This window comes from Paraphaeosphaeria sporulosa (genome assembly GCF_001642045.1).
Source record: "Paraphaeosphaeria sporulosa strain AP3s5-JAC2a unplaced genomic scaffold CC84scaffold_5, whole genome shotgun sequence".
Lineage (NCBI taxonomy): Eukaryota > Fungi > Ascomycota > Dothideomycetes > Pleosporales > Didymosphaeriaceae > Paraphaeosphaeria > Paraphaeosphaeria sporulosa.
In genome coordinates this window covers 547,009-571,030 of record NW_017253364.1, presented here as the reverse complement: position 1 = coordinate 571,030, position 24,022 = coordinate 547,009, and the positions used below count along the sequence as shown (strand labels likewise).

The 24,022-nt window shown below is 54.1% G+C and overlaps 14 protein-coding genes across 14 annotated transcripts; 8 read left to right on the top strand and 6 right to left on the bottom strand.

The window, feature by feature from the left end:
* Nucleotides 1–71: 71 nt before the first annotated feature.
* Nucleotides 72–654, bottom strand: CC84DRAFT_1145034 (uncharacterized protein). Its single transcript, XM_018176489.1, has 2 exons — nt 282–654; nt 72–230 (listed from the first exon to the last, which is right to left on the bottom strand). The coding sequence occupies exons 1-2, from the start codon at nt 576–578 to the stop codon at nt 156–158; spliced, it is 372 nt and encodes a 123-aa protein (XP_018035924.1). The 5' UTR covers nt 579–654; the 3' UTR covers nt 72–155.
* A 284-nt stretch (nt 655–938) lies between these two features.
* Nucleotides 939–2,415, top strand: CC84DRAFT_1073802 (ALDH-like protein; the record flags this gene model as incomplete). Its single annotated transcript, XM_018173690.1, has 2 exons — nt 939–1,325; nt 1,372–2,415. Coding segments are annotated over 2 exons (1,431 nt in total), but the record flags the coding sequence as incomplete, so codon positions are not given.
* Nucleotides 2,416–2,707: 292 nt separating this feature from the next.
* CC84DRAFT_1145028 (X-Pro dipeptidyl-peptidase protein) lies at nt 2,708–4,495 on the bottom strand (the record flags this gene model as incomplete). The annotated part of the gene is made up of 1 exon (XM_018176488.1): nt 2,708–4,495. One exon carries the CDS (start codon nt 4,493–4,495, stop codon nt 2,708–2,710), a length of 1,788 nt encoding a protein of 595 aa, XP_018035922.1.
* A 327-nt stretch (nt 4,496–4,822) lies between these two features.
* On the bottom strand, nt 4,823–5,386 carry CC84DRAFT_1243939 (cupin domain-containing protein; the record flags this gene model as incomplete). Its single annotated transcript, XM_018184131.1, has 1 exon — nt 4,823–5,386. The coding sequence occupies one exon, from the start codon at nt 5,384–5,386 to the stop codon at nt 4,823–4,825; it is 564 nt and encodes a 187-aa protein (XP_018035921.1).
* Nucleotides 5,387–5,694: 308 nt separating this feature from the next.
* CC84DRAFT_1216890 (uncharacterized protein) lies at nt 5,695–6,909 on the top strand (the record flags this gene model as incomplete). The annotated part of the gene is made up of 1 exon (XM_018182845.1): nt 5,695–6,909. One exon carries the CDS (start codon nt 5,695–5,697, stop codon nt 6,907–6,909), a length of 1,215 nt encoding a protein of 404 aa, XP_018035920.1.
* Nucleotides 6,910–7,344: 435 nt separating this feature from the next.
* On the top strand, nt 7,345–9,123 carry CC84DRAFT_1091705 (MFS general substrate transporter; the record flags this gene model as incomplete). The annotated part of the gene is made up of 4 exons (XM_018174409.1): nt 7,345–7,426; nt 7,480–7,733; nt 7,788–8,039; nt 8,101–9,123. 4 exons carry the CDS (start codon nt 7,345–7,347, stop codon nt 9,121–9,123), a joined length of 1,611 nt encoding a protein of 536 aa, XP_018035919.1.
* A 2,225-nt stretch (nt 9,124–11,348) lies between these two features.
* Nucleotides 11,349–13,392, bottom strand: CC84DRAFT_725096 (uncharacterized protein). Its single transcript, XM_018187193.1, has 3 exons — nt 12,824–13,392; nt 12,401–12,771; nt 11,349–12,217 (listed from the first exon to the last, which is right to left on the bottom strand). Exons 1-3 carry the CDS (start codon nt 13,049–13,051, stop codon nt 11,503–11,505), a joined length of 1,314 nt encoding a protein of 437 aa, XP_018035918.1. The 5' UTR covers nt 13,052–13,392; the 3' UTR covers nt 11,349–11,502.
* CC84DRAFT_1164063 (inosine guanosine and) lies at nt 13,015–14,457 on the top strand. The gene is made up of 5 exons (XM_018178400.1): nt 13,015–13,325; nt 13,385–13,466; nt 13,525–13,604; nt 13,668–13,732; nt 13,786–14,457. The coding sequence occupies exons 1-5, from the start codon at nt 13,109–13,111 to the stop codon at nt 14,302–14,304; spliced, it is 963 nt and encodes a 320-aa protein (XP_018035917.1). The 5' UTR covers nt 13,015–13,108; the 3' UTR covers nt 14,305–14,457.
* Nucleotides 14,380–15,459, bottom strand: CC84DRAFT_725094 (Fcf2-domain-containing protein). Its single transcript, XM_018187192.1, has 2 exons — nt 15,034–15,459; nt 14,380–14,842 (listed from the first exon to the last, which is right to left on the bottom strand). Exons 1-2 carry the CDS (start codon nt 15,352–15,354, stop codon nt 14,456–14,458), a joined length of 708 nt encoding a protein of 235 aa, XP_018035916.1. The 5' UTR covers nt 15,355–15,459; the 3' UTR covers nt 14,380–14,455.
* Nucleotides 15,460–16,231: 772 nt separating this feature from the next.
* CC84DRAFT_1164060 (histone-fold-containing protein) lies at nt 16,232–17,718 on the top strand. The gene is made up of 4 exons (XM_018178399.1): nt 16,232–16,687; nt 16,785–16,798; nt 16,851–16,907; nt 16,961–17,718. The coding sequence occupies exons 1-4, from the start codon at nt 16,561–16,563 to the stop codon at nt 17,615–17,617; spliced, it is 855 nt and encodes a 284-aa protein (XP_018035915.1). The 5' UTR covers nt 16,232–16,560; the 3' UTR covers nt 17,618–17,718.
* Nucleotides 17,719–17,863: 145 nt separating this feature from the next.
* On the top strand, nt 17,864–18,649 carry CC84DRAFT_729081 (uncharacterized protein). The gene has a single exon (XM_018187194.1). The coding sequence runs from the start codon at nt 17,972–17,974 to the stop codon at nt 18,443–18,445; it is 474 nt and encodes a 157-aa protein (XP_018035914.1). The 5' UTR covers nt 17,864–17,971; the 3' UTR covers nt 18,446–18,649.
* CC84DRAFT_1145008 (malate dehydrogenase-like protein) lies at nt 18,482–19,952 on the top strand. Its single transcript, XM_018176487.1, has 6 exons — nt 18,482–18,740; nt 18,793–18,903; nt 18,953–19,040; nt 19,089–19,466; nt 19,514–19,743; nt 19,792–19,952. The coding sequence occupies exons 1-6, from the start codon at nt 18,696–18,698 to the stop codon at nt 19,933–19,935; spliced, it is 996 nt and encodes a 331-aa protein (XP_018035913.1). The 5' UTR covers nt 18,482–18,695; the 3' UTR covers nt 19,936–19,952.
* Nucleotides 19,953–20,581: 629 nt separating this feature from the next.
* Nucleotides 20,582–21,484, top strand: CC84DRAFT_1145003 (transport protein particle component; the record flags this gene model as incomplete). Its single annotated transcript, XM_018176486.1, has 2 exons — nt 20,582–20,945; nt 21,036–21,484. 2 exons carry the CDS (start codon nt 20,582–20,584, stop codon nt 21,482–21,484), a joined length of 813 nt encoding a protein of 270 aa, XP_018035912.1.
* Nucleotides 21,485–21,720: 236 nt separating this feature from the next.
* Nucleotides 21,721–23,656, bottom strand: CC84DRAFT_1164057 (uncharacterized protein). The gene is made up of 3 exons (XM_018178398.1): nt 23,315–23,656; nt 22,481–23,263; nt 21,721–22,426 (listed from the first exon to the last, which is right to left on the bottom strand). The coding sequence occupies exons 1-3, from the start codon at nt 23,331–23,333 to the stop codon at nt 21,843–21,845; spliced, it is 1,386 nt and encodes a 461-aa protein (XP_018035911.1). The 5' UTR covers nt 23,334–23,656; the 3' UTR covers nt 21,721–21,842.
* Nucleotides 23,657–24,022: the final 366 nt, after the last annotated feature.

Here is a 24,022-nt window from a genome sequence, read left to right as displayed (position 1 = left end):
TACGTCGTATTTACAATTTCCAAGTGACATCGTCATTTCCAATATACCTGAAGTATCGATATAGTAAAATCGCCATGAACAAAAAAGGCAGTCCCGTCCAGTGCAAATGTTCAAATTTCTAGTTTTTCCCAGACGCTCGCTAATGAATGTATTCATCACCACTCTCCGCCGATGTTATACCCAACATTCCAAAATCGTCCGAATGTATTTCTCCACAGTTTACTTGCGGTCTGCCCTTTCATTAGTGCCAATCTGAGCCATTTCCGCGTGCATTCACTTACCGACTCAAGAAACACACCAGAGAACATGACTGCTACAAACGCCCTCTCCACCCCGTTCTGATACACTCTTCTTTGCGTTTGATCCAACTCGGTGTTTATGGGTCGGTATGGCGGCACGCGTCGCTCATTTGTGGGCCAGTCTGCTGGGTTGCTGTGAGACAATGGCGAATTTGGTGAAGGGTGCACATTCAACGTAGTATCGAGGGGGTCAGTCTCAGGGGTGTGATGGAGATCATAGTCTGCGAGGACAGCGCGAAGGTTGTATGTCTGCGCGTTGGCGGTCGTTGTTACGGACATGGTGTACAAGGGCGTGTACTGACGATTTGGGACGGCTAGAGTGCGATTTTGACGTACGACCTACGCGTATATTGCGAAACTGCGAGGTGAATTGAATTTCTTCGGTGCTTCGGCACGTCTAGACCCCGAGGCGTTGCGGGGGTCCCGCGTTGTCGCGTGAGAAGGGGGACTCGGGATGTGGAGGACCTCCGCTCTCGTCCGCACCACACTGCCGAGGCGAGGCGCGGTGCGCGCAGTGGGCATGAATGAACAGGTCAGTGCAGATCTAGTAGTGATAGTCTTGCTCATTGAAGGAGTAGGTCCACGACAGACGATTTGGACCTTGAGGCAATCTTTTCAGGCGCAATGGCAGCTACAACTCTTGCAAATCTCAACGCGACTGCCCTTACCGGGCGCAGTTCCAACCCATTCTTTCGACGCGAACAACTTAAATTCTTACACGACACGCTACGTGGAGAGATAAATGCTATTCGGGATGCTCTTCGACAAGATCAGCATGTTACAGATGCTGAGGCCACCATGGAAATCGCCATTACGCTGAGACATCTGAAAACGCATTATGCTGGGATCGACCAGAAGGCAGAGCTCGAAAGTGAATACAGGCCAACGAAGGCGAAAGATGCTGCAGATAGGAGAGAACCATGGGGAGTGGTGTATATTGAACCAAATTTGGGTCATACCCCATTCTTCAGCGTGATCGAACCGCTAGGCACGGCGATTGCAGCAGGCAGCTGCATTGCATTGAAGGTAAAATACAAAGCAATTGGAAAACCCTTATCTGACAATATTTTAGCTAGAGAACACTCCTCGAGCCTTGCCCTCGCTACTCCGATCCCTCCTCCCTAAAGCACTACAGCCAGACGCGTTTCAGATCATCTCAACATCACCACAAGAGGGGACAACATCGAACGTTCTGTCGGTTCTGCAGGAAACAAACACTGAGCAATCGAATTACACTCGACTTGTCTCTGCCTCGGGCAGAGTTCTAGCCGTTGTCGATCGAACGGCGAACCTCTCTTCAGCGGCAGAGGCTTTGGTAGCCGCACGCTTCAGCTTTGGCGGCACCTCGCCTTACGCGCCCGATCTAGTCTTCGTCAACGAGTTCGTAAAACGGGACTTCGTAGAGCAAGTATTGAAACATGGGATCCAACACCTCGCGGCGACCTCTTCGAACGCCGTGCCGAATGCGAGTTCGCAATCTAAGAAACGGACTACAAGCGACGCTTTGGAAACTTTCTCAGAAAGTAAGCACTGGCATACAAACATCATTACGCAAGGATCCACAGGCGCCATCGTCGAGCTCACAAGCAAGAGCACGACGCACGTGCCTCTACCGCCTAGGTCCGACGCACCGGTACTTGCAATCTCAGCAGTGTCATCGCTAGATCATGCCATCGATATCATAAACAACGATCTAGACGACCGTCTTAGCGCTGCGTACCACTTTGCTGCTCCCGCGCATGCAAAGTACCTCTCCCAGTTCATCCGCTCGGAGGTTACATTCGTAAACCATATCCCTACCTCACTCCTCTTGGGACCAGGAGCACCTCTTTTCCACGAGTTCGACCTGGAGAACCGATATAAGAAAGAGCAATTCCAAAGGGCATCACCTGTACTGGTGAGACCTGCGAACACGACTACCAGTACCAGCAAGGACGCCGCGAAGCTGTTGGAGGACGCCGCGAAGGAGATCAAGGAGCCGAAGCGCGCTGAGTCGATAGCGATTGGTTTCTTTGAGCAAGGTATTCTGATTGGACTGGGTGTATTCGGTGTGCCAATACTGACTTGTTTGGGTGCTTCGTTGTTTTTTGGTGTTAGGGCTGGGCTGAGGAGATTTGCGGTGATATAAGTGTGGTGGTTTTAGACTGTATACCTGAATTTGCAATAACTATTAGCGAAAATATATTCTTTCGATATTGACATACTCTACTCGAACAATCGCATATGTAATACAGCATGCAGGGTTGACACATCGCGACACCGACTCCTAACAAGCAACGTTAAGGGAGTGTGGCCAACATATACGGAGTCAAAATATGACCAATTAGACGACAACAAGCACGCGGGACGGAACAAAGATTTAATTGGAAGAATAAATTTTAGATCTAAACGACCGTGGAAGCAAGCCTTCACCTCTGAGGTATGATCGGCAGGCTGACCCAGTTGCTGTACCTCTCGCTGAAACTGACATGGTTCATGCCCGCAAACTTCTTCTCACTGCGATCTTCAGGGTGGTTGTGTTGGAAAATACCACTTCCCTGTGTATCGCCACTGCTCACCTCAAACACAATCTTACCACCCTTTTCTACAATAACATTGGTTGGCCAGATCTCAACGTCCACTGGGTAGATATCACCCGGTATGACAGGCTGCACATCAGTGCTGAAGTAGTCGCGATGAGGCAGCCATTCCCGGTGTCGAGGGTGCGATGGGTTGGTCTTACGCAGGCTGACGCGCAGCCAGCCCTTGGCCAGAGGAATGGGATCACCCGCTGTACCGGTGTAGTGTACTTCCTTGCCGGATGGAGAGATATAGCGCATTGTGAGGAAGAGGTCGATATCTGAAGGCGTTGAGCCGCTGGCATAGGGTGACATGGATACGTTGAGGTGTGCCACGATGTGTCCAGTGATTTCGGTCTCTTGTTCGAACGCTGGTGTAGTGAATTGTATCAGATTTGGGTTTTCCAGGGAGCCAAGAGCCTCATACGACAGCTTTTTGGGGCGAGTGACAATGGGCTGGACCGGGGTCAGAGACTGCTCTGGGGTGAGGTAGAACTTCGTGTACCGAGTACGGGCAATGGGCCATTCGGTTTCACTCCTACGCTCATAAACCTTCTCCGCTTTGGCATCATCGAAGCCAACGTCACCCTTCCTGAGGACTAGGTCTACTGCCGGGACCTTGCCTTTGACGCTCCATCCGACACGGTCATCGCCCTTGAGAAACGCATCAAGGAAGCTCCTTTGAACCTCGACTTCATCAGTATAGTAGAAGGGGAGGTCGTGGCGACCGGTGATGACGCGTAGGTATTTGAATTCGGAACCTGCCTGAAGATAACCCTCAATGTTACCGCGGAGATGCAGAAGGATGCCGCCCCAGTTGGCCACGGAAAGAAGCGGTACCTGGATATCACCCATGTCGTATTCTTTGCTAGCGTAGTACTCATCATCGCGGAATTTGTTGTTCAAGTTGTCGATGTTCTGGTCCTGCCTATTCTTCTGGCGCTCTTCGTCCGATACGTCGCCGTCCACGCAGTCAGGGCCCCAGTTCCGTGCTGCCCTGCCAGGCAGTCCGTACTGGTTGGACACAACCTGGCGGTTCCACCAGAAGTTGATAAACTTGTTTGAGAAGATGCCACCATGACGGCATCGGTCCCGATAGTAGTCGCTCATACCTTCCCAAGGTATTATCGCTGCCAACCCCTTGGGTTGACGTGCAGCAACACGCCATTGCGATCCGGCGTAGTAGCTGATTCCAAGAAGACCGACCTTTCCAGAAGACCATGGCTGCTCAGAAGCCCATTCAACGACATCGAAGAAGGCTTCGCTCGTGCCACGCGACATCGTATCGAGGAAGCCAGGCGATTGACCGAGGCCGCGCTCATCGGCTCGCACAATCGCGTAACCATGTTTGGTCCAAAATCCAGGGTCGGGCGTTTCCCAGGCAGAATGATCTGAGTGGTGCTCAGGGTTCACTTCGGAGAATGACTTCCCGTGGAAGTCTTTGTAGTGGATGTCTTTGCCATACGGCCCGTAGGTAACAAGAACAGGAAATTTCTTGCCGCCTGCCTTCGGACGGTAGATATTGCAACGAATGATGCCGTCCGAACTTGTTTTCAAGGGTACAACAGCATTTTCCTCGAAGAGGTAAGGAAACGACGAGTCGTCTACCTTGTGTGCGTCTTTGATCTGAGGAGGCATGATGAGTGTGGTTGCACTTTTGGCTGTAAGGTCTAGCTTACAGATGCAGGGTCTGGAGTATATACAGTGACAATACCATGAACTAGACTCCGTTGTGGAGCAACCGCGACATCGCAGTTTCATCGGCGCCGAATGAAATTTGGTGGGATGGGTGATGAGCTCGGGATGTGGAGAGAAGAGGGAGAGTCTCCGCGCTAACCGTTTTGGTCCGGCCGAGGCAGGGACAATGCAGGGACTCGACTTCACGCGGCTGCGCGTAGGACGCAACAGCAGTTTCGGACATGACGAAGACATTGGACACTGATACGTGAATCGAGTAAATTCTATCTATTCAGACTTTTTGACGCCTTCCATATCGGCGAGTTCTTCCTCGAGCGCCTTGCCACCCACCACAACCGGCTCACAAGGTTGCAGCACAAAAGCCAGCCTTGCCCATTCGGTCGGATTGTTGTTCACCCACGCGTGCATTGTGCCCCTCTGGATCGCCATATCTCCTGGTTTCATCGTCCTGACCTCTCCAGAATCTAGTAACAGGTCTACCTCGCCGATCAATACGATGCCGTAGTCCAGTGATACCGTTCGGTGCATCGGCGATGTGGACTGTGGAGGGCAGTCGACAATGCGAAGCACGGTACCAGTGCTGTTCACAAGACCCGGTGGGGACTCGAGGAACGATTTGTACCCGTTCAAGTCTTCGTCTCCGTTGATTTGAACAGGGAACTTCTTTGTGACATATCCTTGGCGGAAGACGGCGCCGGGTACGACCTGTGTAGGATTTTGCTCGGGCACCGCGTTCGAGAAGATGGCTTTTCCGGTCGATTCGTCGTGAGCCGTGATATAGCGGTTGAGATTTGGGAGAGGACTATCCTGTGCAATCTTCTTTGTGGACATAATGTGATTGGTGGTATGTGGAAGGACGAATCTGAAATTTTGGCAAAGATGACAGTCAACTGGCAGTGTGCAAATTCGTACTTCCCTTTGGTTAAATGCCGAAAGACCGAAGTCTACGTTCGACATGCCGACTGAGATGTTGCGCGATTGTTCCAGGGTCCACAGGGTCCCGAGGTGGAGAGCGACCCCCGAACCACACCAGATGCATGCACTAGAACCGCAGGAAAATAGTTCTCGGTAATCTACTCTCACGAAACCACGATCTCAAGGAACATCAGCGAATGCTAATTCTTTTCCAAAACGCAAACATGGCTGGAACATATACCTCTCATTTTGGAATCAACAACATTCCCTATGGAATTGGACGTTCTTCCAGAAGATCAGCACCTCAAGCCGTCACGCGAATTGGTGACGAGGTTATATTCCTAGCAGAACTTTCGAAACAGGCACCTCTTGCAGATGTATCAGCAGATCTGTCTTCTATTTTCGCCGAGAAGACACTCAACGCCTTCGCCGCTCAGCCCAAGGATGTTCACGTTGAAACCCGAGCGGCAATACAAGAAGCATACAAGAACAGTTTGCACAAGGGTTGCTCAGAAGATATCAAAGACGTAGAATTGCTGCTACCAGTCCAAGTGGGAGACTTCACCGACTTCTCCGTGTCACGCGATCATGTTACGAATGCGCCAAAGGCACTCTTCGGGAAACCTCAACTGCCACATACTTTCCACAATTTTCCCTTAGGATACGCAGGCCGTTGCTCGTCAATCTACGTCTCCCCGACTCCCGTTACCCGGCCGATAGGCCAATTCCTAGAAAATGGCAAGGCTGTGTTCGGTGCATCGAGAGCACTGGACTATGAGCTTGAGGTCGGCGCTATTGTAGGTCGACCGTTGGCAGGCGATACCGATGTCCATGCAAAGGATATGGATGAACATATCTTTGGTCTGGTTCTCGTTAATGATTGGAGCTCGCGCGATATTCAGGGTTGTGAAATGAGAGACCCTCTTGGACCTTTTAAAGGAAAGAACTTTGGAACGTCAATGTCTCCATGGGTGGTTACTCTGGAAGCACTCAGGGCATTTGAATCTCCTGCGCCTACTCATGAGGAGCCTGTAGTTCACTTTCTGGACGACCCGAACAGCACCTCATACAACCTTACTATCGAAGCAGAGATTGTTAGGAAGGGATCAACGACGACAGTCTGTAAAGTTGCATTTGCACAAACCATGTACTGGACATTCAGACAAATGCTTGCACATAATGCAATTGGTGGATGCCCATTGAACACTGGGGATCTATTGGCCTCTGGAACTGTATCTGGACCGTCCGAATCGGAGCTGGCCTGCTTGATGGAGCTCACAATGAATGGGAAAGAGCCCAAAAAGCTAAGTGACGGGTCAGAACTGAAGTATCTAGAGGACGGCGATACTGTGCGGTTCACTGCCGTTGCTGGTGACTCGAGTGCTGGCGTTGGCTTTGGTGAGTGCGTAGGCACGGTCAAACCGGCTAGGCTTTTGTAGAGCAGTGTAAACAATCAAAATTTGCCCTCACCGTTCAGCATCTGCCAAAAAAAGCCGTGAATTAATACCTGGGTCTCGACGTGCGTAGCCGAGAGATGCGCAATGTTTGATTCGTGTTCATTAAATTGACCACCGCCACTGGACTACCATATCTTCAGTTCTACCGAATGCTTCTTACTGCCCAGCATATTGTCTATGATGCGTCCCGGCACATGAGCCCAAGAAAGCGTACGCCGTGTATTGGTGGCTTCCTCAGCAACGGAACCAAGGTTAGGTGCGAAGGATCCAGACTCCCGCTCCTCCACATTCCGGTTTCCCCACACGCGAACCCCATGGGGGCGTGTCAGTGCGGAAGTCCCGTGGCACGGGAAACTCTCCTATACATTTCTCCATTCTACCCATCAACAGACGATCGTTCCACGTCAGTCGACCATCATGTCAGGCTTCAAACACGCGTTTAGTCTCTCAAAGGCCGAAGTTCGCAATGCGACACCCCCGGGTACCACAACTCTTATTGGTATATGTACCCTCGTGCAATCAAATCCACCTCATACTCACTCCTTACTGCAGAGCATCTCGAATGGACTGCATCAAATCAGATTCACGATGAAGTTCGCCTCGTGCCCCAGCCTACGGCCGACCCGGCCGACCCATTGAATTTTTCACGATTGCGCAAGTCTGGGATTCTGTTCAGCATGTGCCTCGTTCCATTCGTGGTCAATTTCACTAGTGCCTCGATTTCAAGTGCGCTTCCGGTCTATGCTGCCACTCCCATCTTCGGGCTCCCACCCAAGCCGTTTTCCGAATTGACGCATTTGCTTGCTGTGAGTTCTTCTAAGCTTCACTTTTTGATAGAAAGGATCTAATAAATTACTCAGGTCAACATTCTTATGCTCGGAGCGTCGAACCTGCTTTGGGTACCGCTTTCGTACATTATCGGACGGCGGCCGGTCATGTTGCTCAGCTTGCTGTTGTTGACATTATCCTCAATGTGGGCTGGGCTCACGACTAGTTTTGACAGCTTGCTAGCAGCGAGAATTTTCATGGGCGTTGGTGGAGGTCCCGCAGATGCAGTTTCACCCGACGTTGTCGGAGAGATCTTCTTTGTGCATCAACGTGGTAGAGTAATGGTAAGCCGGCACTCTGCGGTCCATACTTCCAATAAAGGTTCATGTTACTGACTGTCACAAGGCATTTTACACCGTGTTCTTGGCTGCGGGTTCCTTTGTTGGGCCTATGGCTGGTGGTTACATCGCCTCACATAACGGCCTGGCTTGGATTCACTGGACGAACGTAATACTCTCGGCCATCGCTTTTGTCGTCTGCTTCTTCCTACAACCCGAGACTCTATACCAGCGCCCAATTCCTGCCGTGCTGGAGAGCGCTGATAGTCCCGACAAGTCCGTCACAGTGACCAAAGAAAACGTGGGCGCTACGACCACATCGACTGCCAATGACCAGTCTTCGTATGCTCCGTATACCTTTGTCCGGTCTCTCAAGCTCTTCACTTGGCACGGCGGCGTTGGTAAGAAGTTTCTCGCTCCATACCTTACACTTCGTCTCCCAGGCGTCTGGCTAGTGTCGTTGTGGTATGCTGGCCTCGTTGGTGCCATCGTGACGATCAGTGCAGTGGGCGCACAAATAGTTTCATCTCCGCCATACTTGTGGGGAGCAAACGCAGGCCTTATCAACGCCGGTGCGCTCGTCGGCTCTGTCCTCGGTGCCATCTACACTTACTTCGTTGCCGACTTCACCACCAAGCGACTTGCGAAGAAAGACATCCATGGATACAGCGAACCTGAGTCTCGTATCGTTACTGCTATTCCTGCCCTATTCATCTCGACGGCCGGTACCATCATCCTCGGGCTTGTTGCTCAGAACCCTTCACCCAAAGGATGGGTAGGATTACAGATCGCCTTTGGCATGGTCGCTTTTGGATTGATGCAAGCACCTAGTGTCGGATTCAACTACATCATCGAATCCTACCCTACGATTGCAGGAGACTGCTTCGTCGCCATTACTTGCTCAAGGGCCATCATTGCTTTCGCGTGGACGTTCTTTGTGGGTACTTGGACACACGATGCAGGTTACGCACAACCCTTTGGTATTTTTGGCATGTTGCTAGGAATTTTCGGGTTGTTAACTGTGCCATACTGGATCTGGGGCAAGAGATTCAGGATCGCCACAGCTCCCTGGGTCGAAAGTCTTCTCTGAATGTAGAATTCCGAGTCGTTGGTAGTATCAGACGCACATCTCTATTCAAATGGGTAATTAAGTATCACACATAAAGTTACTGTCCAATCAAAAACCTCAAGAAGTCACTTATCCCCATGCGACAGCCTGGGCAATCTAGAAGATTTCTAAGCTTTTGATCGATTGCCCGGAACATCTAGTTTCGCCCACCTACAACACGTGTGTCATTCGTAACATCAGTCAAAACATGGAGGAAGTCTGATATGGCAGTCCAAGATTGGAAGCACATACCATTAGGCATGTAGTCTGCCGCGCCCTCTACCGGAGACAGTGCCTCAGGGCCTGTGATTGAATCCAGATCAGAGCGAGGAACCATACTACTTTGATGTTTCTCCAAGCTACATCGATGTCATTATATTATCAAGCAGACACTGAAACAACTTACTCAAGAATCGGAGGTCGCTCCTGCCACGGACAAGAATGCTCGCCTGGAACCCTTCGTTTCATCCAGCTTGACATTGTCAATTCTAGAGCAACACAGTCAAAACATGATACTACTTACTAATCTACATATCCTTTGAATAATTTAATTCTAGTTAGTCATGACCTCGGGGCTGGATTCGGTTTAGGCTTAGGTGCTGGTGGTGGCTCATTGGGTTGCAAAGTCTCCCCAGGACAGCAGAAAGCCCGATTGTCACCACCATCACTGCGCAGGGCCACCCAGATTTGATCCTTCGCGCATGATGGCTTCCATGAACAGGTTTTGAAAATAGGTAGCATATTTTTGGTACAGCAATAGCTTCTGAGTCCCGCAGAGCATGCGCATCGCACCGGAAAGCCACACTGGCACACTCACCTTCCAGACACTCTACCTCTCCACCAAACCCAAGGTTCAAAGAGGTGACCAAATTGGGACCATCCGCTGGGCGTTCAAAGTTTTTGCTCTCGCATTTCATTCTTTGGAAACCTCTTAGCCGAATACCATCCGCATTGGTAGTAGGCTAAGACACTGGGCGTGACTTCTTTCTCTCGCGGCGTCGTGCGGCATACACTCTGGTACCCACCCTTCGTACAATCAGCCTTCGTGGTGCCTACTTCGACGCTGCGCACAAAGTTGCCACAGCCTGGCTCGAACTTGCCTAAATAAAAGAATCCATTCCAAGTGCACTTCGTCCTGATCCCTGTGGTTCGTGTCCGAGGAACGTGGGCAACAAAATTTTGATCGGCCGTGCCCAACGCCGCACCGTGTATGTTCCAAAGATCACCTCACCCGCTTTCCCTCGGTTCCATGAAACTTCGTTGAAGCCGGGGGCACAATCCTATCCGCAGTTGCTACATCTGCAAGTTCCAACGTGGGCCTTTGCGCCGTTTGCTGCAAGTGCTCCGAGCACACTTTGGTCGAGGAATGGATCGTATTCAGGATCGAGATCTAGATCAGGAGGAACGATGCCTGCAGCGGCATAACGAAATGCAAGGGTGATGCATCCAGGGAGGATCGTGTGCATCTTGACCTTCATGATGGCTATGCACTCTGAGCAAATATGGCTTAAGACTGGAAGAAGACTCCAGGATATGCTGAGCAGTATATACTTGTGGTATCTGAAATGCACCTGTGCCATGAAACTAGCACTATAAGCGAATTGATGGAACTTGAGTTTTCAACGACGAGCCTGTATCCAAGCCTTCGAGGATGTTGCGCCACGGTGATGGCCCCGTAGTACCCGTCATGAGCCGACGGGTGTTCCATAAAGGATGCGTAACGGCCAGGTCTCCAAAAAAAAACCCCCAAAGACCCGGACGAACCCCAACACCATGATCAATTGAAGTAGCTACGCAATATATCGATCAGTGCGTGTGAGGCTGGGAAATGCGTAACGATAGCTTGAAACGCTGAGTTCGAATTGTGACCCGTCACGACAACGTACGCATCGCAACTAAAAAAAAAACACGCACCGATATCAATAATGCTGTAAAACAAACATGTGAGACTGCCTATGTGCGGCGGAAAGAACGTGATGAAGTCGCCCACTTCGCGGAAGCTCCCACTCCTCGCAATGATCGCACCTGCTGTAGACAGTTAGCCTAGCCTCCGAAGCGGGTGCATCACTCAGCTGTACTTTCGAGCTGATAATGGAATCAGCTGCGAGGACGGCGAGACGGTGTACCTGTTCGAGGAAGAGTGGTGGACGAGAGACATAGTCTCACGTACCAGTCCACACTTTCCGCACTCAGATGCAAGATGTCCCAAGTTTTTGAACACGTTTTTGAACGTTCCCTATTGGACCAAGGTATATGTACACCACTCTACAATGCGTCGTTATGGAAATACATGCATCTTCAGACAGCCTCAGACACATAATCTTACAGATCATCGCTCTTCGCTCTATCAACACCGCCTCTTTAGGCGTTCAGTTGTTTTTCCGCCCGGTTGGCTTTGTTTGCTGCTTTTCTCGCTTTTCTCCCCATAATCTCCTTCGGCACTTTGTATCCTCCGGGCCTCAATTCTATAGAATTTGGCATCGTGTAGTCCGCCAACGCCTCCTTGTACGCTGGCGTGCTCAAGATCTCCTTGACCTTCTCGATCATCGGGCCCTCTCTCCTCCTGCTGTGGTCATCGGCATCGAGGTTGTATCCTGCCCGTGTCGCAGCCTCCAGGCTCTCAAACTCCCAGATGTTCGCTTTCATACCGACGCCATAGTACTGGTGTTTCTGCAGAAATGCAAGCCACGCCTTCACTACGTCGGGATGACCATCCTGGATCTGGATGAGTCGTCGCATGGTGATACGCTCGAAGTTCTCTTGCGACTTCTTGAAGATGAAGTTGGCACGTGGTACGGTCCAGCGTTCTGTGATGCGAGGGAGGGGGATGGGGCCTCGTGCACACAGACCCATGTAGTAGGCTGCGCGGACGGCGAAGTCGGCGAAGAGGAGAAGGTTTCGGATGGAGTAGGTGCGGAGCTGGAGGTCGCATACGGGAACACCGTGGGTGGGGGCACGGCGGAGAGGGCGAAGGTGGACGGCTTGGACGTTGACGGGGGTCCTCAGCGCATCGAGAGCCTCCTGTGTCTTCGGGTCGAGCGGATCCTTGTCGGTGGGAAGCCTCAGTTCACGAGCTCTGTGATGTTTGTCAGTATAGTGCAGCTTGAGTGAAGCTCGACCAAAAACAGGGTAATCTTTCCAATCTCATACTTGTGCGCAAGTGTCAACAGCCCCATCGGTGTCACCCGACTTCTGAAAGCCATGCATGTATAGCAAATAATCATAGTACACAACATCACCAAAGGAAGAATCCACTTACTTTCCCTCCGCAAGCACATCGACGCCCTCTCTCTTGAACATCTCCAAGAGCGTGTTGTCCTCTGGCGCGTTGACCATCCGCTTCCATTTTCTCTGTGCGTCTTCCTTGGATTTGGGCGTCCACCTGTTGAGCTTTTCCTCAGCCGCCTTCGAGCTGGTCTTGAGCGCCTTGTACTCTGCCGCGTCGATGCCCATATGCTCTAACCGCTGCTCGAAGGGCATCTCACCCTTCTCCATCTCGGCGAAAATATCAACATCGGCACCGTCATTTTCGTCAGGCTTTGTCCGCCACTCGCGGTCATCGTCTCGGTCTTCTGCGCGCTTGCTCTTGCATCGTAGAAAAGTCTGGGCGGACGATCTAGGGGGTGTGATCTATTTACTCGTTAGCTAGACCCCGATGGAGGTGCAAGTGACAGATACATGCCTTTATCCTCTTCGCCGGGGCCAGAAATGGCCGCAGAGAACGCGGAGCCGCCATTGCTGATGGATTGGTGCTCGTCGCGTGTAGCATCGCTGAGTGAAGCAAAACATTGGCGCTAGGCCGCAAAGGCCCACCGCCCGGCAGAACGCGCTGCCTCGGAGAGCACCGTGCCAAGACAAAGTCAACATCACCCCTCCTGCCGCACATGGCCTGGTAAATTTTAGATCGCATAATTAAATCCTTTCTTCCTCCTTCGATCTCTCTTCGTGTTGGGAAAGAGATATCAATATGGCAGAAACGATGGACAACCTTGCTGCGCCCAACGCCTATGCCCGCGCTTCGGAAACAGCTGACTATGTACGCTCAAAACTCCCGGAAGCACTTCAGAAGCCAAAGGTCGCTATCGTGTGCGGTTCTGGGCTTGGTGGTCTTGTCGACACTATCGACGCGGAGCATAAAGTCGAGCTCGCATATTCGACCATCCCCAATTTTCCACGGAGCACAGGTGAGGCGCCACTAGTACTAGCATTCTGGCTCAGATTGTGCTGATGTCCATGGTTCAAGTCCAAGGCCATGCCGGAAACTTTGTGTTTGGCACGATAGGTCCGCAGAAGACCCCAGTCGCGCTGTTGGTTGGACGAGCACAGTCAGTCACTGTTCCTACCGGGTTGGCGGTTTGGCATGTCAATTAACCGAGACGGCAGCTTCTACGAAGGTCACACGATGGATCTGGTTACGTTCGCTACACGTGTGTGCAAGCTGCTCGAAGTCGACACGATGATAGGTACGCGTGTTTACCTGTTACGCACGAGATAGAAGCTGTACGAACGTATCTGACGTTTCACAGTCACAAATGCAGCGGGAGGCCTGAACGAGAACTACGAGGTCGGCGACATCGTCTGCTTAAACGATGTATGTTCATTGTGTGGAGGACTCTATGTGAGACATATACTAACACTGTCCAGCATTTGAACCTTGCTGGTCTAGTCGGTGTTCATCCCCTACGAGGACCCAATATCGACGAGTTCGGTGTGAGGTTCCCTCCGCTAAGTGATGCATATGACCTGGACCTTCGACGGAGGACGCACCAAGCGTGGAAGAAGCTTGGACTAGACCAGCAGAAGAGGAAGCTCCACGAAGGCGTTTACGCTTTCGTGGGCGGACCCAGCTACGAGACCAGAGCAGAGTGCAGAATGTTGCGGATTCTGGGCGCTGACGTTGTGGGTATGTCAACGGTACCAGAGATCATCGTCGCCCGGCATGCGGGTGTTCGCGTACTAGCCTTCAGTTTAGTGACCAATAAGGCGGTCCTCGATGCAGGATCGCGCGGTAACGACCAAGCAATCCATGCGATGAGCAAGTCAGAGCTTGAAGAGCATCTGAACAAGGGGAAGGCGAACCATCAGGAGGTTCTTGACGCCGGGCGGGAAGCGGCGAAAGATATGCAGGCTTTGGTGAAGCAGATACTATCAGACCTTTACTAGGACTGATCTGTCACCCAATTAGAAACCAACTCGCGCGTAATGGCTCGTGGTTCAGCATGCTGTATATAGCATCCATGTGTAGACTTGGATCACCAACAGAAAACAACAGAAAAGGTGCGAGTGAGACTCAAAGTCTTCTTCTCGCCAGTGTTCAAGGCTTGAAGACCTTTCCCTTCCGCCGCTTGTCTTGTAGTGCCTTGTAGAAGGCTTTCTTGCCACTCGTCTTTGACTTGATGATATTCTGGTACTTGCTCTTGAATTTGCCTGACTGGTCTTCCTGCGCAAGCACTTCTTCAACCAAGGTTTGGTGGCGGTCTTTCTTGGCAATGCGGCCGCTGTAAAACTCAGTCGGCCCTTCGATGATGGTCCCGATCTGGCTGAACGCAGGGACATCGGACTTTGAGTCTGACTTCTTGTAGTGGCGCTTAGGGTCTAGGACATTGCGCATCTTCAGAAGTTGCAGGTCGCGACGCAGCTCGGGTGTCATCTCGGTGCGCGGCAAATTAAACCAGTCAGAGCCAGCAGTAGCCTTCTTCTCCTGAACGATTGTTAGCACAAGGCCAAGCAATGTCGAACAAATGAACGGTGAAATCAAGGTGCCTCAGTGTAACTATGATATGAAAACCTTCAGTTTGTGCAGGTGACGCCAAAACGGTGCCATGATCTGCTTCAGTATAAAATGGGATAATTATCATCAACGGCAAGGGGGGAATACGCATCATGGCTTACCTCTGCCTTTTGCTTCTTGAGCTGCACCGGGTCCTCGATCTTCTTGATGCCGTTCGCCAGCACCTGATCCTTCTTTGGAAGCAGCTTAGAAGCATCTAGCTTCGTAATGGCGCCGTGTGTTGTCGAATAGGTATCGGCAATGTGGCCGGGGTTCAGCTTGGGTAGCGTGAACGGAGCATCGTTGGAGGGCTGGGAAGCTTTCACGCGCATGCGTTCAGCAGCCTCAGCAAGGAGCTCCCGAACCTGCTCGTCGGTGAGCTCTTCATCGGTGTCGTCCTCCATCTGGGGCGGATGCGCTGGCAACGAAGCCATGTCTGCCATATTAGAAAGCTGGCAGGTGCACAACGTCGGAGAAAATTTGGGAACGCGGTTTTGGAGAAGAACGTGCACGGTTCACCTCGGCTGACTCGCCGCTTGACCGGATTTGGAGCGCCTCCCTCAAGCACTTCAATTCCACGATGCAAGCACACAGCATAGGTCATTGTGGCCTGCGTGTTCGTTGACTGCAGACGCTATGCTTCTGGAAGCTGCTCAGATGACGCTGGTGTGCTGGCGACCAAATCCCACGCCTGGCTTGACAACGCATCGTCTCAAGGCTGAAGTACACATCCAGCCAATCCGGGCGGCGCAGAAAGCAGCTAATTGACCAATCGGTGTGCTGTGCTGGCCTTCTCGTCCAGCGCGCGGAGAGCCTGGCATTGCAAAGAGCCTGTCCGGCGTGTGGCTCAACGTGAATGTGTTGCCTTGACGCATCCGCGCAGCCGGATCAATCGCGCTGAGATGGTCGAGTCCGCTTCCGTGCGGGCGAGAAGACGAGATGTGACGGGACCGGCAGCAGCGCGTGTTGCTGTCACTGCTCTCCAGCTGCGGGCGTGCGACGTGCTGTAGATACATATAAAGTAAACATGGCAGAGGCACCTTGATCCCCGCCGCACGCAGATCTTATATTCCTACCCTCCCCAACACTTCTGGCGACCGCCGTACCGTCCTCTCACCAACCAGCAGCCTGTCCACACGCCCCGCGGGCACCAATCTCGTCTCCAGGAGATCCTGCGCATAGCGCTGGCGTGTCCCTGTCTCAGCGGAGCATTCGCGCGTGTGGTTCGCTGCCCGACTGTTGCAGCCTCTCATCCGATTGGCAAGCCCACGATAGCAATCGCACCACGAGTCGCACGCCTGTGTCGCGTCCGCCTGCTCTCGTCGCCCAGGTAAACACAGCGATTTGCAATATGCCGGTCGCACACTTAGATACTGATGGCAGCCCACAGCATCCTGTGCGAGCCCGTCTCACGCGGCAGCCCACGCTTAGCTATTGGGCGGCCCTCTCGTCCACTCACCCGCCGGCCTGACGCAACCACGACATCCAAGCAACAATCACCGATCTCCACCCCGTCACCATCACCCGCGCCCATTGGGCCAAGCTTGCCTCGCACCTGTACCGATCTGCCGTCTTGAAGCAGCACCTGAAGCTCCAACGCGACACCCCTGCTCCGCGTCACCTCAGCACCCGCAGCGCCGCCAGCCACCATGGATCCGACGAGCCTCCAGGCTCACGGCCAGCAGAAGCTGCGCCAGCAGGCCACGGCCGCGCCCCGTCGCTACGATGGCCAGAACGGCAATCCGCTCTACGACCCCGGCAACGGCGGCCACTATGGTGCGTTTGTCCCACATGCCCTGCACGACCGCGGCGCGACGCTGCCATTTGACTGCTCTTGGGACTGCGCGAAATCACTAAGCTAACATGTCTCCAGGAGCATCCGCAGCTGTACGTTTGCGCACCACGCGCGACTCTGGCGTGCCATTGCTGACAGTAGTAGATTGCCGCGCAAGGACACGCGCCAGACCCACAGCTGTTCACCGGCGCGTGGCAGAACGTAAGCATTCGCGGCACGCATAGTCTCAACAACGATTACTGAAGCTCCCACAGGTGAACCAAGGACTCAATGGGTCCTATCGCGACATCCTCAACACTTACTGGCAACAGCAAGTCACGAAACTGGAGACCGATGAGCACGACTACAAGCTCCACCAGCTGCCGTTGGCGCGTATCAAGAAGGTCATGAAGGCTGATCCTGAGGTCAAGATGATTTCCGCCGAAGCGCCGATCCTCTTCGCCAAAGGCTGCGACATATTCATCACCGAGCTTACGATGCGTGCGTGGATACATGCCGAGGAGAACAAGCGTCGTACGCTTCAGCGGTCGGACATCGCGAGCGCATTGAGCAAGTCGGACATGTTCGATTTTCTGATCGATATTGTTCCCCGCGAAGAAGCGCTCCCACACAAGCGGAGCGGCGGACAGAGCAGCACTGCAGTCCAAGCTGCAGGCGCGGTACCTGCTGGCGCTCTTGCTCAACAGGGCGTACATCCTCAGCACCAGATGGCGCCTCCAGATTATGGTATTGGGCAACACATGCCTCAGCAGGAAGACTTTCGCCAACCCGGCATGTACGCAGGACCGGTTCAGGGTGACCCAAATGCGTATGGGCAGCAGCAGATGTTCGATCCGTCTTACGGCGTATACAACCCTATGGCACAGCAGCCGGTAGGCCGACCGATCAGCTATGGAGTTGCGTCAAGCTGACTTTGACAGCAAATGTATCCGGTGCCCCAACGCGGCGCAGACCCAACCGGCGCGGGGGATCCTAACCAGGGATTCCGACCTCACGATCCAGAAGGCGATGCTGATGCTGAGGGCGAAAGAGACGAGTATGGACCATAAGCAATTTTGTTGACTTTCCTGAACAGACTTGTCTCGATCAGAAACTGATCCGAGAAGTTTGGAGCTTATTCAGGACTTGGTCGCTCAGTTGGATGACTGATTTAGTTACAATTTTCAAGTGATGCTTGACAAGAAATCTGTTGTGGAGCAAGGGTGGTGAGCACGGCATTGGAGAAGAGAAGCTTATTACTATTCGACCGGGGTATTGGCGTTGTCATGAGCGTTTTGGTCCGTCGGGTGGACATTACTTCTGGAAGACGGCGTTGGGATATGTTCTGGAGGCATGGTTCGGCCGCGGATCGTGGCCTCTGGGGGAATGGGTGGCGTACATACAATCCCGACATAGGTTTTCTCAAGGCGTCTCCCTCGGCCGTGATGTCAATTCGTGCGAGGTGGACCCATTGCAGCACATGCAAGAGTGCCCTTGTCACCTCGGGCGTTCATGCAGCAGGTACCCGCTTTCCGTGCGCCCCCGATGTTTTGACACCCACCCCTCCGAGACGCGGGCGGGATCACCGGAGCGTCCCGATTCACGTCGCCGTCAGAAGCGGCTTTGCATGTCCTCTGGGCATGTTTCGTGAGGGGCGCCGAGATATAAAGACTGTCCGCCCAGTGCTACAGTCATATCTTTTAGTTTTAGTGCAACAGGCTCGAAACAGCTCCTGTGTTCTACCCCGCCAACCCCACTAGAGCAACAACCCACGCGCCACGCCCCAACACCGCGTGAGCCCCTTCCCCTCCTTCGACTGGCTGGCCGCTGCTTCCTACATAACTCCTGTGTATCCCACGCACAAACAAAATCCTGTGCTTTAATCTCGGTGCGTCCTCCTTCACCCACCTAACAAGACCGCTGCTCAATTCCTCACGCCAGCTCTCTCCATTACCCCCCACATTCCGCGCCAGCTACTCTCCTCATCACCACCCAACTCCACTCAACAAAATGGTCAAGGCAGTTGTCGCAGGCGCCTCCGGTGGCATTGGCCAGGCAAGCCAACAATCACATCACACTGCCCGTCACTTCTACTAATCGCACTCAGCCGCTCTCCTTGCTTCTCAAGAACAGCCCCCTCGTTGACGAGCTCGCGCTGTACGATGTCGTCAACACCCCCGGTGTCGCTGCCGACCTGTCGCACATTTCCTCCAAGGCGGTATGTATGAGCGATCAATTCGAGACAAGACGAAGCTAAACATGGACAGGTTGTCACCGGCTACCTGCCCAGCGACGATGGCCTCAAGAAGGCCTTCACCGGTGCTGACATTGTAGTCATCCCCGCCGGTATTCCTCGTGAGTACACTATTGGACCATGTCCAAACAGCAGCTGACAGCGACTAGGCAAGCCCGGCATGACCCGTGACGACCTCTTCAAGATTAACGCTGGCATCGTCAAGGGCCTCATCGAGGGCGTCGCACAGTACTCCCCCAAGGCCTACGTTCTGGTCATCTCCAACCCCGTCAACTCGACCGTCCCCATCGCCGCCGAGGTCCTCAAGAAGGCCGGCGTTTTCGACCCCAAGAAGCTCTTCGGTGTCACCACCCTCGATGTCGTTCGCGCTGAGACCTTTGTCGCCTCTATCACCGGCGAGAAGGACCCCCAGAAGCTCACCATCCCCGTCATTGGCGGCCACTCTGGCGAGACCATTGTTCCCCTCTTCAGCCAGGCAACGCCCTCGGTGGAAATTCCCAGCGAGAAGCTCGATGCTCTTGTAAACCGTGCGTAGAATACTTCGGAAACTGAATCCAGAGCTGACCTGATATAGGCGTCCAATTTGGTGGTGATGAAGTTGTCAAGGCGAAGGACGGTGCCGGCTCTGCCACTCTGTCTATGGCCTACGCTGGCTTCCGATTCGCTGAGAAGGTTCTCAAGGCCGCTGCGGGCGAGAAGGGCATCACCGAGCCCAGCTACGTCTACCTCCCTGGTGTCCCGGGCGGTGACGTTATCGCGAAGACTGTCGGTGTTGAGTACTTCTCTGTACCCATTGAGCTCGGCGTAAGTGTATACTGTTGCATGGTGAAGCATATGCTAATATCCCCTTAGCCCAGCGGTGTCGAGAAGGCCGTCGATGTCGTCAGCAAGGCGAACGACCACGAGAAGAAGCTCCTTGAGGCAGCCTACAAGGGACTCAAGGACAACATCGCGAAGGGCGTTGACTTCGCCAACTCCCCTCCTCCCCAGAAGTGAGTGGCCTTGCATGTTTGGCTCTCCCTTGTGTACACGGAAGAATATTCATGCAGGTTGCGGCAGGTAGACTCTAGGAGAGTCTTGTTATGAAAATGCAAAATGAATAATGACTAGACGCGGGAACATATACATCATTGATGCATGGATATGCAGTGTCGAAGGACATTTGAGCGTCCTGCAATGTAGATCAATGTGAATTGCTGTCTGTAAACAGAACGGTTTTCTGAGCCTTTGCCATGGTGATGATTCAGAATTGTTTATGCTATGTGGTGCAGTGTAGTCCGACATAGTCCGACACATGCCTGATATACTGTAGACAATGCCAAGCCAGACGTCACGGACCCTGAATCATTACCCTCAACCTCGACCTAAGCTCCCGCAGAGTCCTCCGAGTTTCGCCAAAACCACCCAGACATAATCGCACCTTCAGTCCGACACCGCCCCCAGGATCGCGAAGAAAACGGCACATTCCATCATAATATCCGCCCAACGTCGACACTCCGCACAAAGCTCGACCTTGCGCATCGATTTCGCCCACCACCGCTCGCACTCCCGAATCCACGAAACACCTCACCCAACACTGGTTTCTCTTTTGCGCACCTAGGAACACGAGCAAGCGCGCACGATCCTACAAAAGCCTCCCGCCATGGCAACGTCAAATCCCGCTCCTATGGTCTCGGAGGCTATAGACGGGGACCCCACCGCAACCGAAGTCGCAACCTCGTGCTTGGATTTCCTTCTCATAGAACTGGTACCAATGGCTTACCGGATAACAGCTGATCTGGCCGCCAAGGAGCAGGACTATCTGTCTGGACCGGGCGCATCGAAAGCATCGCAGCACGAGAAGAAGGATGTTGACAACGATACGAGTAGTACAATAGCAGGGGGCGGAGGGTTGCGAGGCGGTGGTACAGCCACTGTTGTAGACGAGGAGGAGGCAAGGGAGGCGGTATTCCACAGGCTGGAGGCGTTAGGATACAGAGTCGGCCTGGGTGTTGTTGAACGGTACGGTGCTGCTCCGATCAACCTTCCTTCCCCCTCGCAGTTCTTGCATTGACCCATTGCCCTACTCGCGGCATACTGACACACACACTACAGAGTTTCAAGAACACATCCTCGGCCCACGTCGCCCCTCGCGACTATCAAGTTTCTCTGCAAAGACCTGTGGACCCTCCTCTTCCGCAAACAAATTGATAACCTCAAGACCAACCACCGCGGCATATACGTCCTAACGGACAACACCTTCAAGCCCCTCACACGCATGTCCTTCGACACTATCAAGCACGCGCCCACCGCGCACGCAACCGCTACGACCACGCTCTCTGATCGCATAAACGCCGCGGGGGAAAAGGGCGTGGAGTATGGGGATATGGCGGCGTTTGGGGGTGATGCGAACTCAATCAGCAGAGCACAACCTTTCCTGTACTTCCCCGCCGGCGTGGTGAGGGGTTGTCTCGCAGGACTAGGCGTCGAAGCGAGCGTGAGCGCAGAGACTAGCGGGTTACCCGGCGCAGTATTCCAGATACGGACGGTGGGAGCGAAGGCTTAACATACTTTTGCTGGTAGCACAGGATGGGATGGTGGAGCCCTTGCGCGTAGGCAAGGAGAAGTTGAGGATCCGGACAGGTGGAGGGGGCTCTTTGGTGCATCTTGATTTCCAGCAATGCATTGGGTGGCGTTTGGGTCGGAGGATTTCATTTCACGAGTCGTGGAAACAGGCTCGATAGAGCTCGCGGCGGTACATGCTCACTACTTCGAAGTAGACAGAGGTTGCTCCTTGTATGACATCTACGCAAGATTCATTTGCCTACTCACGCGTGAGCTATATGGCACGTTTACATACCAATGTGCCAACGTCTGCCATCATACAACACTATATCCTCTCGACCTGGCGCCCTCTACACTCGTCACCCTCTCCCTCTACTGAAGATGCCCGGTTTCCTCCTCGCCGGCTCCCTCGCCCGTTCCACCCGTCTACACATAACATCCGCCTTCACCAGTATGAAGTTCTGATCAAAAACATGCCCGTTCGCATTCCCGCACCTCTCCAGCGCAGGCGCCAAGCTAAGCTCCACCCGTCGCCGCACCCGGCTCGCACTGCTGACCACGCTGCCGCCTCGATACCCGCCCTCGTCCTCGCTCTCTACATCGTCCATCTCCGAGTCGTAAAACCCATACCCCCAGAACTGATTCGGACGGCCGCCCGTCCATGTAATAAACCGATAGTCGGCGCGCTGCCGCTTCATTTTGAGATCCAGCGCCACCGCCGCGCTCACAATCGTGTACAGCATCTCCTTCCCCTCGCGCAGACTCCTGCACGCCCACGGGCGCAGCCGTCTCCTCAACCTCGCGCAGAAGCGCTTGATCCACTTCAGCACAGGCGCCGCGTCGAAGGTCGGGCTCCACTTGCCGTCGACCTGGGGGACGAGCAGGTTGACGGTGAGCGCACGCCAGCGGTGGTACGCCTCGGCCTGGTCTTCGTTCCTGACGGCTGACAGCCCCTTAGCGTACGACCGGGGCAGATTCGAGCGCGGGAAGAATATACCTTTGCGCAGCGTGTCGTTGAGCGGGCGCAGCTTGCGGTCGCCCAGCTTGCCCGCCCACACGTACCCGCACCCTTTGTGCAGTGTGCTGAAGATGCGGTGTTGCAGCTGCGACCAGAGGAAGGACTGAATGAGGAGCGGGCGGTCGGTCGTGTGGCGCAGGTACGCGGTGTAGTTGTCTGTGAGGGGGCTGAAGAGCTCTTTGGAAGTGTGCAGGTGCGGGCGCCGACGGGAGGTCGAGGGCGTGCCCGTGAAGTAGTCTTCGGTCCAGAGGCGGATTTCTTCGCGCAGGCCGAGGAGCTCGCCGATGAGGGCTTTCTCGTCGGATTTGTAGACCACGGAGGCGTGCGCGGGGAGGCCGTGGGGGCCCATGGATTGTCGCTGGAGCTCCTTTCTAAGGGCGTCCCGCTCGCGGGTCACATCGTAGAAGCGCTTGACGAGATCGTCCTGGCTGCTTCCCGGGCGGACGTCCGGCCGCGACGGCGACTTGGGCGGTATGAGCGGCGAGCCATTGACGGAGAGGTGGTTGGGGCTGAGGTCGCGGTCGTCTGAATCGTCCGACGACGTCTCGGCGGCGTGCATGGAGGCAACCCGGGGCGCGACCCTGATCTCTGGCGGCTTGTAAGGCGTCTTTCTCCGCTTGGGCAGCAGGACCTCCTCGTCAGACCACTCGACATCGGCTTCGACGGCGACAAAGGGGTTGTCCAGCGGGCTGGGGTTCTGGGAGAGCATCTCGGCGGAGGGGCAGGCGATCTTGAGAGCGCCCAGTGTGCTGTCGCGAACGGCTGCGGCTCAGTCAGCTCTAATGCTGTCATAGTTGTACAGACGCGGCGCACCGGGATCAGGCTCAGTCATGGCCAGGCGTACATGCTGCGAGCTATCCTCAGTAACAACGACAGTGCCGAACAAGCACTACACCACGCAGCGGGCAGGCGGTGGATGAGCGCAGAGCCAGCGAGGAGAAGTCACGTCAGATCAGATCCGGGCTCAATTCCTCCTCTCGGCTGTTCGCTCCTCTTTTGCCAGATCTACCCAGCTTGGGTGCGAAATCGGGTCTGGGGCGGCCAGCCCCGTCGGACGCGGCGAGCAAGCAAGCAAGCAAGCACTGGGACAACAGGGACGCTGCATTTTCAATTGGGGACGCGGGGACGCGCACATATTGGCCTGTCCAAGCAGGGCACGGCACGAAGTGGCATGGGAGCTCTGGCCTCCAGACGAGTGGTGGCGGCTGGGCGCGAACACGGTGGGCCAGTCAAGCGCCCGCGCTGTGACGGCCTTGCAGCGGGACCGTCTGGAGAGAGCTATGCGTGCGTTTCAGTGGACCCGGCCCCGCGCCTGGAACATGCCTGTGTGCAGGCGTGAGAAGATTCCGGCCACACACTCGACAGCTTCATGTTCGTCTGCATGGGTGGATGGGAACTCGGCAGTGTGATGGGAGTGGCAGCGGGGCTGGAGGTGCTGTTCGGTAGCGTGCCGACCAGCCAGGCCCGGGCCGGCCCACTCTACTCGCGAAGAGCTCCAGGATGAGGTACAGGACGAAGGCT